The sequence below is a fragment of the Ctenopharyngodon idella genome, chromosome 12 (genome assembly GCF_019924925.1).
Source record: "Ctenopharyngodon idella isolate HZGC_01 chromosome 12, HZGC01, whole genome shotgun sequence".
In the NCBI taxonomy this organism is placed as follows: Eukaryota; Metazoa; Chordata; class Actinopteri; order Cypriniformes; family Xenocyprididae; genus Ctenopharyngodon; species Ctenopharyngodon idella.
The window spans coordinates 24,815,150-24,835,810 of record NC_067231.1 but is presented as its reverse complement, the minus strand read 5'-3'; the positions used below and the strand labels follow the sequence as shown (position 1 = coordinate 24,835,810).

At 36.5% G+C, this 20,661-nt stretch overlaps 2 protein-coding genes across 6 annotated transcripts in view; both read right to left on the bottom strand.

Moving 5' to 3' along the window:
- Window positions 1–15,517, bottom strand: part of ttyh2 (tweety family member 2) — a 57,695-nt gene extending 42,178 nt beyond the window's left edge. For 2 of the 5 annotated variants that reach the window (XM_051913740.1, XM_051913742.1), the window contains exon 1: window positions 15,050–15,517. In XM_051913740.1, coding sequence (XP_051769700.1) covers window positions 15,050–15,178 — 129 coding nt within the window. In that variant the 5' untranslated portion in view covers window positions 15,179–15,517. The remainder of the gene's footprint in view (window positions 1–15,049) is intronic. The other 3 variants (XM_051913741.1, XM_051913743.1, XM_051913744.1) reach the window with 3 other exon arrangements.
- A 1,509-nt stretch (window positions 15,518–17,026) lies between these two features.
- rpl38 (ribosomal protein L38) lies at window positions 17,027–19,654 on the bottom strand. Its single transcript, XM_051915389.1, has 5 exons — window positions 19,584–19,654; window positions 19,377–19,402; window positions 19,001–19,061; window positions 18,034–18,156; window positions 17,027–17,098 (listed from the first exon to the last, which is right to left on the bottom strand). Exons 2-5 carry the CDS (start codon window positions 19,377–19,379, stop codon window positions 17,073–17,075), a joined length of 213 nt encoding a protein of 70 aa, XP_051771349.1. The 5' UTR covers window positions 19,380–19,402; window positions 19,584–19,654; the 3' UTR covers window positions 17,027–17,072.
- Between the last annotated feature and the right edge of the window lie 1,007 nt (window positions 19,655–20,661).

The following is a 20,661-nucleotide window of genomic DNA, read 5'->3' as shown; positions in this document are numbered from 1 at the left end:
TCCTTCACCCAGACAGGAATCTAAGGATATTAAGCAGTGACTGGGGATAAATATGACAACTGATGGGGTAGTACAATTATTCAACAAAGCCACACTCATATACACACACCATGTCGTATCCCATCCTCCTCTCAGCTCTGAAGGGGATGGAGAAAGTAGGACAGCTATAGCAAGCAGCCCAGAGTCTATATTTGCTGCATCACCATCCCTGTTTCTTGCATTGTCTGTCTCTCTCGGTTACATTCAACACTGTCTCTTTCATCCTGTGGGTGGTGGGACATCCTAAGCCATATGCTTCACTACCATCTATTAACGCTAAGACTAATAAGCCAACCAATCTACCCACAATTCCGATAGCTGCATTCATTCACTGTGTGAGAGAAACTATAGTTAGAAATCACAACAGACAAGATAAAGAATTAGGTTGTAATATAATTTCATTTGAGATTATATAAGACCTGTAAACATTACCGTAATTACAAGATTACGACTTGTAAAAAGTGTTTACATCCTACACCTTTAATTACATCTTGTAAACTTTGATTTTTCGGAGAGCTCTGACTTCTACCACCTGACCACTGCAGCGCCTGCCAGAAAAACTCAAAATGGCAGTGGCTTCAGCAGTGAAACATAGTTAAGCAGTTATTTCATATTTTTTCTTTTTAATAATATCATAGACTATTTATAATGTTTTAAAGGGATAGTTCACCCAAAAATGACATCATGTCATCATTTACTCCCCATCAAATAATTCCAAACCTGTATCAATTTCTTTGTTCTGCTGTACACAAAGGAAGATATTTGGAAGAATCTGTTCGGTTGTACTGGTACTGTAGTAGTCCACTAATCAGAAGCGTCAATTCAACCATTGAATGTCAGATATTTAAGCAAAATCATGATGAAACCCAGTGTCTCATTTCAGTCACATTTTCTGGAAAAGATGAGTCTGTGTAAACCCCTCCTCCACCTTTGAGGATGGTGAATTCCCCATCAGGCCTTTGTGAAGGGTAAATAGGGGTTGATGAAGGTACTGACTGTGATGAGGAAATTGGGGGGGGGGAGGACGTACACAGACTGCCACAGGGGGGTCTTATGGGAGGGGATGGGGCACATTTTAGGGAACGACCGTGTGTTTTCATTCTCACTGAAGAGTGGTGATGAGAGAGAGAGAGAGAGTGAGAGTGAGTGAGTGAGTGAGTGAGTGAGTGAGTGAGTGAGTGAGTGAGTGAGTGAGTGAGTGAGTGAGTGAGTGAGTGAGTGAGTGAGTGAGTGAGTGTTTTTGTGTATACGGTTTGAGGACACAAATGTGTATAATGACATGGGTATTACAACGTAAACATGGTTTACGAGGACACTTCCTGTAAACCACATATACAAGTACGTGTGTGTGTGTGTATCAGCAAGGGAAGCAGTTGGTGTGGAAACAAGGGGAGAAAGACTGGCATTATGTTTACTGCTTTTGGCCAGAGACGGGGCGAAAAAAAAGCTCACACATAAATAAACATCACCATGGCAACCTCCAGGTCCTCTCTGCCCTTGTAGTTAAGTCCTGGGACAAAGTGAAAAGAGGAATTATCACAGACTATTTTAACGAAGCAGCGTGTGATACATGACTGGAATTACCCTGACTAAATCCTGTGATCTTCATGAACTACGAGAAACTTGTTCTGTCTGACAGGGAAAAGAGATTAATGATGGGTTGTATTAGTAAAATCCTATATCAAGGTAACATTAACAGTACATACATCATGATGTAGGTATTTTGGCAGAAAATTAAAACTAAAAATGTAATGTAATAGACATACATGTGTATGTTTATATAACACAGTGAATTACTTTATTTTATTATATATATATATATATATATATATATATATATATATATATATATATATATATATACATACATTTTTATTAATTTTCTTTCTTTTCATTTTTGTTTAATTAATTTATTTTTTTATTTAATTTAATTTTTTTTTTCTGTTATTATTTTATTTATTTTTTTGCTTTTTACTGGAGCCTGATGGATGCAGACCAAAAGATAAAATTAGTCACAACAAATGATTATGTCTGGCATGAGTACAAAAGCAGCTTCACATTATGTAAGAATCAAAACAATAAAACAAATACTATAAAAATGAATAGTTCCAAGACAAGTTTTTCCTCATCTTGGCTTGTCTGAGACACGTCCTGCTCTATATTTTCACATTAATCCTTGTTTGAATAACAAAGCCTGCCACTATTGGCCAAGCCAATATATCTATTAAAGTGCAGTAAGATACTGTTTGACACATCTCTCCCATTACAAAATATATGCCCTACACAAGATATACAGGTAAAGAAATGGAGAACTGAAGCCCACAAAATGATGCAAAGAGTGTAAACAAGAAGGATAGGCAGTGGAGAGAAAAACATTGCATGTGTTTGCGCAACAGAGAGACGGACAGAGAAGGAAGATAAATCGTGCAAAAAAGATTCAGAGCCATTATTGTGAACATAATGAATCGCTGCAGAATACATTTGGAATACACTCGAAAAAAGCATAAACAACACCGTGTTGCAGCCTTATCTGGCCTTACCAATGTTCTCTCTGTCACAAACATACACACTCGTACAGCAAAAGTGAGTGTGTAATTATAATAGTCAAACAAATACAACGTACACGCACACACAGAGAGTGTGCATTAATACCAGGCAGACATGAATAATGGAACACCTGCATTATCCTCTATGGAATTAAAGCAAAGAGGAATTATTTACACACTCCCACACTTCTTCACTAAGTCATTTCCACCCACCCATATTCCCTTGTCATTCAAACACACATACAGACGGGACACAACAAGACTGAGAGCTGTTTTTCAATTAGCCACCGCTGATGCTTACAAATGTCCACAGGATTACAGCACAGGGTTCCCACACCTTTTTACCAATGAATTTCCAAGGCACTTCTATCCATTTGTGATAACTGGATTTTTAAAGTAATTTTTAAGACTGCACTCTCAATTTCTAGCCAATATTTTAGAGATGAATAAAAATATATAAAAAAATGTCTGTGAATATTAAAGTTTACTCGTTGCTATGATATATATGGATATATATAAGGATTCGGTCTCTCTGAGCCCCTCCTTTCTCAGAGCCTGCTCTGCTCTGATTGGTCAGACGGCCCAGTTTGTTTTGGCTGGTCTACCACTTACAATACATGTCGGAAACGGCTATTACCATATCTGAATTTGAGCTCCGGAGGCTCAGCACTTGTATACACATTGATACAAACAGTAACAATGGTGTTTTTTTCCGTATCAATTCCAGCATGAGTCCTCATCCTTTTGAAGTGCATGCAAAATGGATTCTCAGCGCAGAAAAAAAACGTTTTCTCGACATGTCAACATGAAAAGAAAAAAAAAAAAACGGCCAGGCCTCAGCTACAACTACAGTGTTTGAGGGCGGGTCAAAGTAGACGTTGTTCATGGGCAACCAGTAAAGGCCGTAGGCTGGCATTATGCAAATTTGTTACAAACCTACAGAGGTTCGAGCAGGAAGTTAGACTGGAATTACTGTCGACTCGTTTCAGGCAGTTTCTTTCTTTTGGGAGACAATTTCTTTTATCCTGCACTTTGATCTTTGAAACTTTGCAGACCGTTTACATTCACAAACAGCTATATTGCATAATATATAGGGGCACTAAATCTTATTATTAAGTCAATATGATTTGGAAAAACAACATTTCACTGATTTACTTTCTCAAACAAACATTCTTATTGTTAACGATTGATGACTCATCAATCGACTCGACTCATGATAAAATCAAGTCCCGCCCACATTTTATTTTTCATTGAACATCCTGTGTCACTCAGAAATACAGATAATACGTGGAAAATGGGTTGCGAATGACGTTTCATGTTGACTTTATGAGCGAGGTCTGACAATGAGTCCCCTCAGAAAGCGGCATGCTTTTCTGTGCTTCTTAAGACTGAATGCATAAGGGAAATGTTGCTGACAGGTCTTCCATAATGTTTTTATGTGTTTCAACTCTGCTGTGTTTAAAAAGCAACCACCCTGTCTTTTCCACTTTTTGTTTTTCCTTTACTTTTATCATTTAATTTCTATAGTCCATCCATCTTATAGCATTTATAAAGCATATAGAGAGACGTCTGAGAGAAAGAAAGAGGACAGGCGAGAGAAGGACGGGTGGGGAGAAAAGGGGGAAAACCATGGAGGAAGAAGAAAGGACAGTAAAGAGGTGGGGAAACGCAGAAGTAGGGAGCTGGGAAGGAGGGTGGAGAGGATAGTGTGAAAGAAAAAAAATGGGAAGGACACAAGGGAGGGATGAAAGGGGTTGAAACAGAGGATTATGGGAATAAAGTGGCGTGGAATCTCCACGACAGAGAACAAAGGACACAACGCAGCCCATGTGAATGCAATTTCACATCGTCACTCACAACCACCCACCGCCTCTCGGTCAAAAACACTGCTGTCCTTCTCCAGGAATGAAGTGCTCAGCATCTCTCTTGTTCAATATAATAAAGTTTAATTGAAGCCTTAAGGAAATGACTGCTGAAACACGGCTTATTCAATCAGAATGTGATGACAGTGTCATATATACTGTATGCACATTCAGCATCCTTTCTCACAAAGACTGTATAGAAGTTGACCCTTAAGGTGTCCATATGCTGTCCTAAGCCTGTCATGTTTGATTAATGCATTCTTGCTGAATAAATGTATTCTTTCAAAAAAAAAAAAAAAAAATGACCTCAAACTAAATTACATAATGCTTGAAATTATAAAAGATATTTTAAAAAGTATTATAAAACCTGATATACTGTATATAATACAAACAAACATTAGTTAAAACCTTACAGCAGTTTTCTTAATCTCAAATGCTATATGGGCAAAATCTAAAAACATTTGGCTTTGTTACCTGTTTGGAAACAGCATGGATCCAGTTTCAAAATTATTTAGGCACATTAACATCAACCACACCAGATCTCAGACAAGTTGTTATCATGTACAAATACTTTTCATACCTTTCAACACAAACAGACCTGGGTTATTTCAGTTCAGTGATTCGGCAAAGTGCTCTGTGTTGTTCTTTGGCTTGTTTGCATAAAGTGTCCACTACATTCACAGACCGAATTTCCCTTTGGGGTCGTTGACATACAGCTCAACCTGAGCATAGCTGGCTACAGGCCTGGATAAAACACCCTTTTCAAATGCCAATCACACCATCCCCATGAATAGGCAGGCTGTAAAACTGGACGTAAATGAGCTTCCACAGACAAAGCCTTTAAGCTTCGAGGAACAAACAGGGCAGAATCAAGTAGTTTGGTGCCTGAGGGGAGATCTATATTGAGGCAAACAAGAGTCAAATAATCCTGGAGTTTGGGACCTTTAAACAAGCCTAGGCAGAATATTTTCACAGAGGAAATAGATGACTGATCCTAGGCCACTTTCCCTAGAAACCTGACCAACAATTTCCAGAAAGACAGGAATACGTGAGAATGTAAGCTGTACCAACATGATACTTGCTCAAACTTGTTTGCTTGTCTTAGAGGGGGAGATGAGCCAAAAAGGTTTAGGACAAAACTGAGACTGTTAAACCAGTATACTGTATCTATACTATCATCAGAGACCATGCTAACTATAAGAAACAGGCTGAATCCCAATTCCCACAGTGTGTCCTATATATAGCATGGAACATAAGCATTAGTGTGTCTCGACTCATAGCACATTAAGAATAGTATGTGAAGGATGGATTTTTTTCAAAGTGTGCATCCTTGCAAGAGATCAGGCAAAAATAAAAACTGTTCCTGAGCACTAAATCATCATATTAGAATGATTTCTGAAGGATCATGTGACACTGAAGGCTGGAATAATGGCTTCAAAAAAAAAAAAAAAATAAATAAATATAAAAAAAAAAATAAACTTTGACATCACAGGAAGAAATTACATTTTAAAATATATATGTAAATAGAAAACAGTTATTTTAAATTGTAATAATATTTCACAATATTACTGTATTTTTGATCAAATAAATGCAGTCTTGGTGAGCATACGAGACTTCTTTCAAAAACTTAAAGCCGCTTTTCCACCGCAGGAACTTCCCCAGGAACTAGGAAATTTGGGGTGGTACTCAGTGTGTTTCGACCGCAGGAACCAGGGTCTAAATGAAGTTCCGGGTAAAAAAAAATTCCCCCTCTGAAAAGTACCTGTTCGCTAGGTAGTACTTTTTCAAAGTTCCAGAACTTTCAGGGGCGCTGAACATGTTGATTGGTTGAGTTCACCCATTTTATTTCAACCATTGTTTTTTAAAGTCTGTTGCGGTGCGTGCAGTGAGAGTTGTTTGCTATTCGAATCAACAATGAAGTTTAAAAAATATGACCGATGGACTGATGATGAAGTTCAGGCTTTATTAAGCTTATATGCGGAGGACGAAATCCAGCGGGAACTGGAAAGTCGCATGCAGTCCTACATCACCGGACTATCTTCACGGTACTTTAGACCGCTATGGAAACGCAGCTAGCAATAGGTCTGGGGGGAAAAAAAAGTTCCTGGGAAAATTTTTTCCGGGTAATTTCGGTGGAAACATGGCTTTAAGTTTCCAGTGACACGCAAACTGTCTGTCTACACAAAGCAAATCTGCTAATCAGAACATTTTTGATGCTAAACATGCAGTCATGCGGGGCTACCCAACTCTCCAGAAAGAGAAACCGAGATATCTCATCACTCATAACTTGTCATGACTGGTTAGGAAAAACACTCAAGCCCCATTCACACCAACAGCGCTAGAGGTTGCCAAGCTTTCAAGCTGTTCAACTTGGAACGGTCAACGTCACTCATGTTGCTGAGAATCTCCAACAGTCATGAAAAATATGTCTCTGCAAAATGTTGTCAGCGTGAAAGCCCCTTCAGATTTACACTCTTAGGAAAAAGATTCAATGGGGTTCTTTATAGAATTATACCAAAAAGGTTATATATAAAGAGAAATTATTGCATTATACTTTCATCTTTAACAGGTTATTTATTTTTTTCCCAGTGATAAAGTATGCTTAATTCATAAAATGTAATTAATATTGAATTAAAACAAAATGAATTAATTCAAAGTTCAAACTAAATCCATAAAATGATCCCATGATGGGAACCCTTAAAAAGTTGGTAACACTTTACAATAAGTTAATTTGTTAATATATTAACTAATGTTAACAAATGTTAACTAAGATAACCTAACAATGACCATTACATTTGTTACAGTATGTATTAATCTATGTTAATGTTAGTTAATAAAAATCCATCTGTTCATTGTTTGTTGTTAGTTCTCAGTGCATTAACTAATGTTAACAAATACAACATTTGATTTTAGCCTAATAGTGTATTAGTAAATGTTGAAATTAACATTAACTATGATTGCTGTAGAAGTATTGTTAATTCTTAGTTAACGTTAACTAATGAACCCTTATTGTAAAGTGTTACCGAACAGTTCTATATATGAAGCACCTGGCAGAACAAGGTTCTATAGCATTCATCATTTGTCACAGTATCACAATAAAACACTGCCAAAAGTTTGAGACAGTTCTTTGATGAAGTATCGAGATGTTAATATGGTACACATACCTAGTCTTAATACAGGTATAGTATTTGTCATTGCCAGTCCAATATATACTTGGTAAAAGTATACAAATTGGGATTCATCCATATTGTGTAGAGCTAAGCGGTGGATGTGCTTTCTGTGGAAGTTCTGAGCCAAACTTCAGCTATGTGATGGTCGCAGCAGGTGGAGAACAGCTGTGTGGAGCACACTGACGCCCATCTGCTGGGAGCTGTGAGAGAACTAGACCCGTTGAAGAGTGACATCAACCTCTTGATCAGAAACCTACAATTTTACACTTTTATGCTCTTTGAGGTACAGAATTACATATTTTACATTATAAAATTGAGTCATATGCCTGAGGGAAAGTCAGAGTATTATGTATTAAACCTGTGGAAGCACAAGCCATTAAACGTCAATGAAAAAATACCTATGCTAATGCAATATCCAGGTGATTTCCAAGATCTCAGTGAAAAAAAAAAAAAAAAAATGAAAAATAGTTTTAGTGAACAGTATACCAGAATATTTGAGAAGATTCCAGTGTTGGATCAAGGCAAGGCCATGAGGGGCCTGGATGACTGGGGTTTTACAGTAAAGCAGAGGCAAGCCTTTAGGAAGGTCCTCAACGGAGCAGTCAACCTCACTCGATTCTATCCTCATCTGTTTCCTACACAGCTTTTGAAAGGGAGTAAGGGGTTTGGGGGCAACCTCAGGGGGCTTTTCCAACACAGTGCGCTCGGATGAACCTCCCCACCCTCACAGCTGGGACATCATTAACTCTGAGCGGAGCAGGTCATGGGCTTTGGGCGAATAAAGAAACAGGAAGGAGACACAGAGAGGAAGAAAGAAAGATGATAAGGGCACTGCAAAATTCTGTTACATACACTACTGTTCAAAATGTTGGGAATAATAATGAATATAATGAAATTAAGACACTGTATTTATTTATTTATTATATTTAATGATCATGCAGTGAATACTATCAATATTCTAATAAATTAATTGAGGAATATTTGAAGGTTACTGTCAAGATTAATTTAATTTGTTCAAATTTATAGTAACTTTTTTCCCCACATCTGAAGACAATGCTCCATCAAAAATGCCATGAGGACCTGACAGGAGATAACATGAACTGTAAGTGATGGATTACAGAACTGATGAAACAGCCTGCCTTTGAGCTGTTTGGGAAATGAAAATGCCATGCAATACATGCACGCTTCAATACACTGGCATTAAAATGCTCATTGTAGTAATAAAAATGAAAACAACCTAATTTTAAAATTAAGTATTCCACAACCAGCCATACATCTCAGTAAGAGACTAATATAACGGTATGTTGACTGAGTGGGCTTGGAGAACATGCAATACATTCCATTATGTGTACAATAACACTATTCACCGAGACCCCCCCGGTCCTTGCTAACATTTCTGACCCAAATACCAAAAGCTGACAATCAACTTTTCTCTCAACTTGGCCACACCACCAGCATCATCATTAATCTAACAATAGCTGCTGGAAAAAAATTCTGTTGTTAGCTACTATGTAAATCAATACAATTACGGAAAAGATGTCACGACATTAGTTTTACTGCTTATTTGCATTGCAAAAGACCACTGAGCTCTTAACTTACTACCACATGTCAAACAGAAAGTAAATATTTCTGTTCTACACTACCCAAAAGCAAACTGTGGATCTCTGATATATCTGATCGGCCTGATTTAGTAGGTCGATGTGGTTGCAGCTTTCACATCCTTTTTGGGTTTTTTTTTTTAGCTTTTCCTGAGAAAATATTTGTGGTTTTAAGAAACCTGGCCCACCCAGAACTGCAGAAAATACTTAAAAGGGTGCTGACATAAACAGACCTGGAAGAAAAATGAAAGAGACTGCAGATAAATCAAGAGCATGGTTTTTCTCTCATCTTACATGTAAAGTTAGAGTGAAGTGCCATGGTTTAGGTCTGAAGTGATAAAACAGAGCCTAAGGGGAGTCAATAAATAAGGACTTTCAGCAAACAAAATAACCAAAGTCGAAGAGATATTGCCCAAACATCAAAACTGTTGAAAAAAAGAGCAAATGTAAGTGTTAAAGGTAGGGTAGGCAATTTTCGGAGAGGCTAGCAATAGCGAGCTAGCTTTGAAAGCATAAGGTCCCACCCTCCCTTCAGAGCGTCTTCAAAGCCACGCCTCCTCCAAAACACATGAACGCGTACAGCAGGGAGCAAAAAAAAAAAAAAACGGTGTCACGAGAGACACCGTTAAACTACTTCATGTCTCAAAGCACATAACATTACAATGATAATGAACAAACAACTTAAAGAGCAGTGAGAGACCAACCTGTACCACCTGACTGCTGCAGATTCATATCGGCACTGATAGTGCTGCCATTGAAACACAAAAATTTGAGTCACAAAACGCTCAGAGTATAACGTCACGGGTTTCCATGGTATGAATGCAGAATAAGCTTGTTATTTTGGTGCACGGAGGTATGAAAATACATAAGTTGACAGGCAGGTAGGACATTGTATCATTGCATTCGGACCGAATTTAATGATTGGACAAACGGACACAGACGATATATATACATATAAATACATTTAGACCACTTAACTTAGTGATTACTATCAGGATGTTAGGAGACTTTCAACCAGCATAACAAAAAATGTTTCTGGAACAAATCGCTTACCCTGCCTTTAAGCCCTAAATATATCTGTCCGTTTAGAAAAATGAAAAAAAAAAAAAAAAAAATGGCCTCATGTACCTCACGTTGCCCTATAACCCATTAGTTTGTTCATATAAACAGAGAGAAAAAGATATTATACATTTCTTTAAAAACAGCAAAAATATCAATGATTCATCTTGCATGACAAGTTTTCGTCCAATCAAATGCTCTCTAAAACATTTCTGAACTGAAATATTGACCACCCTTCTGAAAGTAATGATCAACATTAACACAGGGGAAATTCCACATATATTTACTCTGAGAAAAATAAATCACAAGGCAGTTTTTTATTCCTACAAGACTTATGACTCCGTCAATTTTGGCATTTGAGCAAACATTTCTTCATCTTAAAGCTGAAGAGTGTATCTTTTATATATATACACTATATATATTCCAATAAAATTTCCTATCACAACTTACAATGTGCAATGACAAATGTCATTTGTAGGTTCACTGTGGTGCTATTAAAACACTCTTCTGTTCATTTGAACATCCCAACCATCCTGACATAGCATCATCACAGGACTATCTGTTTGTCCAAACAATGGAAAACGTGGAGAGTATTCAGGAAATCTTTCTTCACAATTCCGTTTGGTGACCCTTGTGGTGCAGAAATTACAGCTGTAACAAAACTGCCTGGTTGTTTTTTTGAGTGATCAGATAGATATGCAGAGTTGCAAACCACACTTGAGTTGTAAATCAAACTGATCAGACGCTGTGAAAGACCAGACTCTTTAAGTGGCTATTTTCCAGCGAGTGTTTTCTATTTTTAATCCAGTCAGACAATGGTCTTGTCGGTCTGTGATTGGATGGTTTTTTTAAAGGATTTAAACTCCATCTCATTTTCTCCTCCAACTTCAAAATCGTCCAATATCGTTGGTTTACGTTTTGCGTTTGACTTAGTCTGCACATTTGCTTTGTAGACACTGGATCGGTACATTTGCCTAAGTCACGCGTGACCTTTCCAATGTGATTACATAATGCGCATTGCAGAGCAAGTGCAAGAGTAAATTATCAGGAAATTTTAATTTGGAATCAACTAATCCTTTAACACGCCTCTTCTCGATGATCACGATTAAAAAAAAAATCCAAAAAGCTCAGTTTCCAATTTTCGCAACTGCATCGATTACAAGCACAATTCTTAAAAATTTCTCTTTTCATCAAGTCCGTCAATGTTTTTTTATCCTAAACTGCATATACAATTCCTTGGCTATTTTCATCATACAATCACATCTTGAAGACAGGTTTTAAGATTTTGGTCCAAGTTTGTAGCCTGAGTTCAAGTGAACTTTTCCAAGCAGGAAGTTGGACATTGCAAGTTGAAATGAATGCAGCATGTGAGATCACTAGATATTTTATAGGGTTCTTTCTGTACCATTCCAACTTCGTCTTTCAACAGCACATAAATGAAAGAGAAAACAACAACAACAAAATCAGGAAATAGGCTACATCACCTGAGGATCAGATGAGTCAGATGACTGGGAATTTCTGTATGGTTCACAGAGGTCACTAAAGCACGAAGTGATCTGTGCTTTAGTGACCTCTATGAACATCTGCATCCAAAAATACTGCAATAACCCTTCTCTCTCATAATTTTTAGTAGTGTTTGCTAAGGCAAGCAGCAATGTTACTACTGCTTTTCATGCTCATTGATTTGATAACAACAATCCACCCTAGCAACCACACAGCAACACACCTAATAAAACCTCCTCAGAGTCAGAACATAGTTGCAACTGCAGGGCAACACTCTGGTAACCACTCTGAGTAAAAATTTAATGTCTTATTCAAAAGTCTAATTATTTTGTGGTCAGTAATTCTAACCACCAAAATTCTAAGTAAATGTTTACAGTAAACGTATGGGCACAAACCGCCCTTTATGGTGTGAATCAAACAGATGCATCCTCTGTCTGGGATGGGGAGAAAAAAAAACAGCTGTTAGCAATTCATCCCCGCAGGAAATAAGTGAATCATATGGACAGATGGCCTTTGACCCATCTAACACACAAACACATACCCACTCAGGCATAACTTGACGATTGGTCCTTCCTGGAACAGACGTCTACTTAGTCGCTGTCCTCACCGACAGACCCAAAAGGGAACTGCATCAACAAAACCCCATAAAAAAAGCTCTGTTTATTATTATTATATTGGACCATATTTAAATGTATTCCACAGATTTCCCCGCAAATCAGCACAGAAGATGCACAAAAACCGTCTGCAGATTCCATCTGGGCCTGCTCATTGGGGAATCTAGGTCTAAACATGGAGATGAAATATTTTCACTTGGGTCAGCGACAAATAAAGAGTGAAAGCATGCAAAATAAACAAATCAATAAAAAAATAAAATAAATAACAATAATTTAATAAACAAATAAGTGAGTGATTTATACTCTCTAGAATATTTTAATACATTTTTTTTATTTAAATGTATGCAATAAATAAATAAAAATATAAATTCACAAAAATAAAATAACTGATTTTATTTTCTCTAGAATGTTTTAAAATATTTTTTTTAATTTAAACGTATGAAACGCATAAATAACAATTCAATAAATATATATTAATATAAATATAAATTAACAAATAAAATTTTATACTCTCTAGAGTGTTTTAATACAATTACGAAATTTAAATGTATGAAATAAATACCAATAATTAATATTATAAATAAATATGCATTAATATGAATAAATAAAAAATAAATAAACAAACTGATTTTACACTCTCTGGAATGTTTTAATATATTTTTTAAAATTAGTACTAAAATAAAATAAATAAATAAACTGACTGATTTTATACTTTCGAGAATGTTTTAAAATATTTTTGAATATAATTTTATTAAAATTATAGATTTTAGTTGTGATTTATTAAAAGGTTTGTTTGGTATACTAATCATATTTATTCACTGCTGTGATTTATTAAATTCATTGTGACCAATGGGAACCTTGTTGTAATCTGAAAACAAAGGAAAGAAACAGATTAAGAACAAGAAATGGATCCAAACTGATTTTTCTTTATCAATTCACCCTTTCTCTCCTAATCATTTGGAACATTTAATGTTGGCTAAATTGCTGAAACAATTAAACAGTGAGTCTCTACAGAGAGTACATCATCTGCCTGGTGCTCATAATAAACATTAGCAATTAGATATAATGCACAACAACAGTATCTCAGCTTTGCAGAGAGCTCATATGCATGGTCTCCCAGGCCAAGCCTAAAACCCAAAAGAGGAAAGAGATCCCATCAGTTTCCTGTTCTGCTGAAAATCCATATTAGGATTCAAAGAGCAGTGTCAGCGGGAACAGAGCGTTTAGATTCACAAACTGGGGGAAAATGGGTTATGAAGGAGGATCCCTCGGGCCATCTGAAAACGCCCCGGTGTTCATTCCAAGACGGCGGAGGACCCAGCGTGAGCGCCTGATTTCACACCACAGCATCTGGTCTCGCTCTGCCTCCGTTTACACCATCTGCCTTAATAGTAACAGACAGCTACAGAAATGAGCACTCTGCCACTCCATCCTCTCTCACATATTCCTCTCACTCCATCTCTAATCAACTGGATGTTGATACAGGTCAGCGGAAAACCACATCACGATAACAAAGACAGGTGCAGGAGAGATTCAAGCAACTTATAGTCTGGGTGGGAAATAGGGGTTTTAGTGACTCGATTAGAAGAATCTGGTTCAAAATAAGATCCAGTTCTGCTGTGAAATGTGGTTTTGGTTATGACAGTGATTTTCAGCCAGATACGGCTATTTGAACCCATCAAAACCTAGTAAATAAACATTACTGCGGTTTTAACCACGTTGCACCAGAAAGCAGACGTGCACTTTTCAGAAAGAGGGAAGTAACATTACTTCTGTTAGGGGTCGAGGAACAGTGTGTAGACAAATCCGATACTTAATGCATGTGAAATGCATTGTATTTCATCCATCATTCATATTGCATAAGGGCTCTTCTAATCAAGGACGTCTGAAAAGATGTTGTTTATACTCTCTCTCATAAAAGTTATGAACCTTAGTGTTACATTTTTACTGTTTAAACAAAGGGAATTGAAGTCTCTCAAAGGCCAAACAGATCATAAAAGTGAAAATGCAGAGCATAAAGTCAGTCTGAACTGTTTTTACACAACGATTCCCTGCGTGACAGTTAAAGCAGACAGTTAAAATGAAAAAGGAAAACATAAAAATAAAAACTAATCCAAAACAGGTCATAAAAAGTAACCTCTCTCATTGATGGGCTACTAATATAACACTGGTCTGGAGTTCATCATGTTCAGGTAAGACTGACTTTATAGTTGGGCTCTTGGTGACTGACCACAATGTCAAAATTTGCCAGTTCATTTCCATTTAAATTCTTTTATACGTTCCTCTGACCTAAACAAAACCCAAATGACAGCTATACAAAGCAAAAATGAAGCTCCAGTCCTCTGTTGAACCACAAAATGTTGTTTAATACTCCAATTAAAACACATTGTGGAAAAAAAATCTGAGTAAACAAATCCACTGACAATTGTGTAAACGGGAATATGAAGAAAGTGTACACATTGTATAAGGGGTCACTGAGACTCCAAAACACAATTAAACACTCTCACTGAGTACTTCTGAAACATGTTACCAAGTTGCTATATTTTTAACTATGGAGTCCCAAACATAAAATAAGTGTGACAGTGCGGTGTATAAATCTTATCTTGACTGTGTTTGAACCGTGAACCTCTGTGTGACAGTAAAAACAGAAGGTCTGACCTGCTGGTAGTTCTCCTCTTGCGGTTTAAATGTGTGATCCAGCGGTTGAAACCTTAGATTCACATGAGGAAATTGATGAAGCCAGTAAGTCCACCAAGGAGCGATATAATCAACCCGTGCAGACGACATCCTTCAGCAGTCGAGGAGACGAATAAATCACTTCCCCAGATAGAGACGGTTGGACAATTTGGGTGTTTCTTTCCCGTGTACTCTCCGCTGTCTTGTCTTCTCAAACAAAAGCCATGGATTTTGAGATTGGAAAGATTGTGTACTGAAGCAAAAGTGCTGAAAGGTACATAAAAAGATATCTGAATACTTCCCCCAAATCGCAGCCCATGGGAATTCACGGGAAATGTGGAATTATTGCATTAAATCCTGGTCTCGTGCCGCAGCCATTTCTGCGCGTGTTGTGCGCTCATTCTCTCTGATGGCAACTCGGGAGCGAGCTTGAATGAGCGCACGAATGGGACTCGGGGTCGCGCCTGAATAGGAAAATGAAGATGAGGCAGTTTCTTTCTTTCGGAACTTTTTGTGATGGTGGTTTAATTGTGTTGAAAACGAGATTTAGTCCAGATTGAATATATATTATTGCTTTTCGAGTTTAGCTATAAATTGCTTGCTTGAATTAAATATACTTAAATGAGATAAATTCTGAATGTAGTAATTTATATAAAAATATCTGACGCTATGCTGCCATCTATTGGGCAAATCAAGTAAATGCAGGCACTTGTACGTAAGATCAATTTGTTTTCAGGTTTACTTGTTTTCCTCCTCACATTTTAGGCAGAAATAAAAGCTAGCATTCTGCTCAACTAACTTTCATAATGAGATTATTTTATAATGTCAATCCTTTAAGAACATGGTCTCCTTATGTTGGTTTGTAGGTAGATCGTAAAATGACAATCCTGTTGTCGTGGTTTTGCACAGTAAAATGTTTATTTGTTGAAACATCAGCAATACATTATCTTAATAAACACCTTGTAGTTTCGGGAACTCGAAGAAAAGGCCAGTAATTGCTAGTCAACCTTATTTTTCCATGTAGTTTAAAAAGAAATAATGCAATTTAGAATTATTGTTTGAAATGTTTTATAATAGATAAACAGAATGGAAGTGATCGATTTCATGCAATGACCTAGCCCACAAATAAAGTAACCTGTGTATTTCAAGGAAAGACTCCATGATCAGGGACAAGAAGGAATGTGTCAGTTTTATAACATCTATGGCAGTTTAGACTGACTTTGTACCAAATAACATTTGTAGTTAAAATACCACAAATATTATGGGTTTTCTAAACAAGCAATTTAAATTATGGTAATGGGAGGAGCTTATGAGAATATGCAGCTTGTGTGATGAATTCAGTAAAAGTCAAATGTTTGGACACACATTTGATTGAAACATTTTCAATATAAACCTTTTGGTTTAAAAGCATTAATGTGAATAAGTATGAGCTCAATCAAAATATCACAAAGTACACATTTTTTTTTGTTTGTTTTATGCTTGCTAAGATTTTTTTTTAATGTTTTATGCTACCCAATACACTAAACTGATTGTGAAATCTCTTTACAATTAAAGAAAAACCTATTATAAATTTATTGTAATTTCTATTTTAATGAAATGCAATTTATTCCTAGCAAAGCTGAATTTTCAGCATCTGATTTGGTGCTCAATTTATCATCAATTTTAAACAGAAGATGTACTAATTATATCAGCATTTATTTGAAATTGAATGATATTGTAAAAATGGAAGTCTTCACCAATCAATTTGTGTCCTTAAAATTACTAATTTCTTAAAAAAAAAAAAAAAAAATTATATAAATCTTACTGACCCCAAAATTTTGAATGGGTGTGTATACCTTCTACAACCTAAACAAGCATTATTTTTTTTTATATTTAAACAGATCAAAAACTGTGAACAGTAATAATATATATATATATATATATATATATATATATAAAAAAAACCCCACAAAACAACGCTTAATTTTTTCCACTTTTATTCCAACATTTTGTACAAGAGAGACATCTACTTCAGCTCCTTTACAGCCAGACCTGAAACCAGAGAGAGAGAAAGAGAGATTGGTCACAGAAACCTTGGATTCAAACCTTAGTCATGGTCTGACACAGTTATAAGTGTTAGTGAACCGGTGGAACTGAAATCTCAGAGTGATGCGAAACTCAGCACTTGGTCCATCATTGTTCTAGCAAGCGTGTAAATGCACAGTGGGCACAGAACAGGCCCAAAGTGTTTGGACAACTTGCACACTTCTCACAAACACCTGATGAACATAGCATTCCCATAACTTACCAGTCAGTTGGGAGCATTTGAAGATTAAAATCACTTAAAGAACCTCACAAAAAACATAAGAGCTGAACTGTAATACGCAACTTTAACATTAACAGCTTTACTTCTTCAAGCCTAAAAATGTTAACCTTCTCTTTTGTTTATGGGTTACTGTTCCTATGGGAATCCTGACTCAACCCTGGGTTCAATGAGAAATTGATCCATTGAAAAGATCCACTACGTTCCCTAGTGAGCCCTGGCCTCAAACTTCCAAGGGGACGAGCATGAAAATAAGCTAAAACTACTAAAAATCAAGACATTTCTTATTTGGCTATTTTTATAACAAATGTACATTTTCCTAGTTAAGCAAAGCTCAAATATTTTCAAATATTGCTGTTGACGATTGGGGGAACCTTTTAAGCCATAAAGTTTGAGATCCACTGGTCTAGATCCTAAAGGTTTTTGAAGCGTTGATCATTGTAGCCAATCACAGACATATCTGTTGTGTGCGTGAACAATGGCCAACCAGAGGTGTGAGAATCCGCTCAACAGCACTCAAAATGCTAGAAGGAAATGCTGGTATCATCACATTTTAAAAATGATACCGAAGTCGGTACTTTTGACAACACTATTACTGATGTGTTGTTATAATCTTAATTGCACTTCATCACTGTATCTTCATTTGCTGTTGTTGAAGACTGACCTGGTGGCAGGGACTGCTTGAGCTTCTCAGCCTTCTCTTTGTCTGTGATGACCAATGTGTACAGGTATCTGCTGCAGCGGACCTTGAACTTCACATTGTCTTTGTTCTTCTTGATCTTGACAGCTGTTGGAACAATGCACAAATTTAGAGAAGTAATGCACATATTGGATGTCTTATTCAATGTGGTTTACACCAGCTCATTTCAAGGTGTGACAGCTATAAATGTTAGTGAACCGGTGGAACTGAAATCCCGTAGTGATGCGAAACTCAGCACTTGGTCCATCATTGTTCTAGCAAGCGTGTAAATGCACAATGGGCACAGAACAGGCCCAAAGTGTTTGGACAACTTGCACACTATAGTCTTTTGCCTTGACCACACTTATACGTTTTGCCTTCCGTCCACAAAGAGATGCCGTTTATGTGGATGAATTTGAAAGTTGTTTTCGCATTGACATGTGTTTGTTGTCATGTGACACATTGTACCCATACCCTAGATATCTAGGGTTATACCAGCATTGTTGACTGAACGCAACTGGCTCTGACTCGGCGTGTTTGGGAATGATCATTCGTAAGTATCAAATTACATTCATAATCGGCCTTACAATCGTTAAGTGTGTCAGAAATTTCCGAGCGGATGAGCAACTTTTGGAAAACGCTAGTATGGACAAGAAGCGCCTGTAAACATTTTTTAAATGCATACAAATTAACAGACATAGCCTCTGAACTGGATGTCAGATAAGTCAGATATCCAAAATATGCAGTCCTCCAGGATTGAGATGCACTGCCCTGAGTTATGTGAATACTTGAACAATGCAACCTTATTAGATAACAGCATCAAAATCCACATAAGAGTTTACAGACCCTCTGTCACAACATACAGTACTACACCAGCAATACATGAAATTAATAGCCTCCTTAGAGATCATAAATGGACTATGACTGGTTTATTTATTGAAACTAAACTTACACTTGGCATCCTTCCTCCTTGCTGTAAGCAGGAAATCTTTGATTTCTTCAATTTTGCGTGGCTGTAAAGACAAAAAGCACATGAGACATTCACATATAATAGTACTCAGATCATTCTCAATGTTTTACAATCAGCAGCACTGTTTCAGCCTAAGCTTTTTCCACTTGTTTCTGATTCCCTGACACTTCTAGACTATCCATGAGCGCGACAGTCATCCATTTAACCATTAGCCGCCTTCTGCGTTTCAGAGATCCTATAAACTACTTTTTAGTACATTTTAGCAGATTTTTAAAACAAAAGACACTAACACAGATCAACAGAATTCAATTCATCAATTAGTAAAACAATACTAATGCAAATACAAACATATCCTCACCATTTTGTTTCAGGCGCGACTCAACCCTGCAATGAAACAAAACAGACTTTATTATAACACTTTTCTTCACAACGTCCGGTAAATATTCCGTTTAATGACACATTTATATATATGCTTTCACACGATACATTTTTTAAATGTGTATATTGATGGATGGATACAGATTTACATGGATTATTTTGACAGAGCTAAACTGCTAACACTTACACGTCCTGCGAGCGAGGGGGGAAAAGGGGCGGGACTTCCGCGTAAATTCGTAATATAAACGTGCTACGGTAGCTCGAGAGGGACTTTCTAGTCTAGCAAGTCAAAACTCACAGTGACATCTACTGGTTAACCATGAATATATCTTCATGTCATATATTAATACACTAATCGAAAGACTATATTGAATATTTGTACTTTAAAAAAACATAATTGTCACTCCATGTTAATAATTTGCGCCATTTAAATGAAAAAGTAAAGACATTTTATTATCATTGTTGTTGAAGGCTATTGTTGTTGCCATGTCTACACTTCATTGTCTTCATATTTTGACAAATAAAAAAGACACAAAGTAAAAACAGAAACCAAAAATGGTTGAACACCTTTAAAAAAATAAATGGTACTTTCCTCTTTATAGGCCTATGTAAATTCTACCTTAAATCTTGATATTAATAAAGAAAATGTTTTATGTAAATGACCCAGGCGAATGATTTTATAAAATGCGAAGCACTGATTACAAAAATGTTGCTGGATATTAAACAATCTTCAGATCATAATTATTACATTTACATTACATTTATAGTCTCACTGTGTATATAAGTTAAAGATAAATATTAGGATTGACATTATTATATATGTTATATATATATATGTTATATATATATATATATATATATATATATATGTGTGTGTGTGTGTGTGTGTGTGTTAATATTGACCTTTCCTGTTAAAGGGTTAGCTCACCCAAAAATGAAAATAATGTAATTTATTACTCACCTTCATGTCGTTTAACAATATCTAGTGATGGCTGATTTCAAAACACTTCTTCATGAAGCTTCGGAGCTTTACGATTCAAATCAGTGGTTCGGAGCGCCAAAGTCACGTGATTTCAGCAGTTTGATACACGATCCAAATCACTGATTTGACTCAAAAGATTCATAATGCTCCGAAGCAGTGTTTTGAAATCGGCCATCACTATATATTGTTAAAAAGTCGTTATTTTATGTTTTTAGCGCACAAAAAGTATTCTCGTCGCTTTATAATATTGAGGTAGAACCACTGAACTCACATGAACTGATTT

Excerpts from the sequence above, each read along its gene's own strand:
- rpl38 (XM_051915389.1), bottom strand. Across the intron at positions 18,157-19,000 it reads AAGGAGGAAGGATGCCAAGT|CTGTCAAGATCAAGAAGAAC; the intron begins GTAAGTTTAGTT and ends TTGTTCCAACAG. Across the intron at positions 17,099-18,033 it reads CAAGCAGTCCCTGCCACCAG|GTCTGGCTGTAAAGGAGCTG; the intron begins GTCAGTCTTCAA and ends CTCTGGTTTCAG.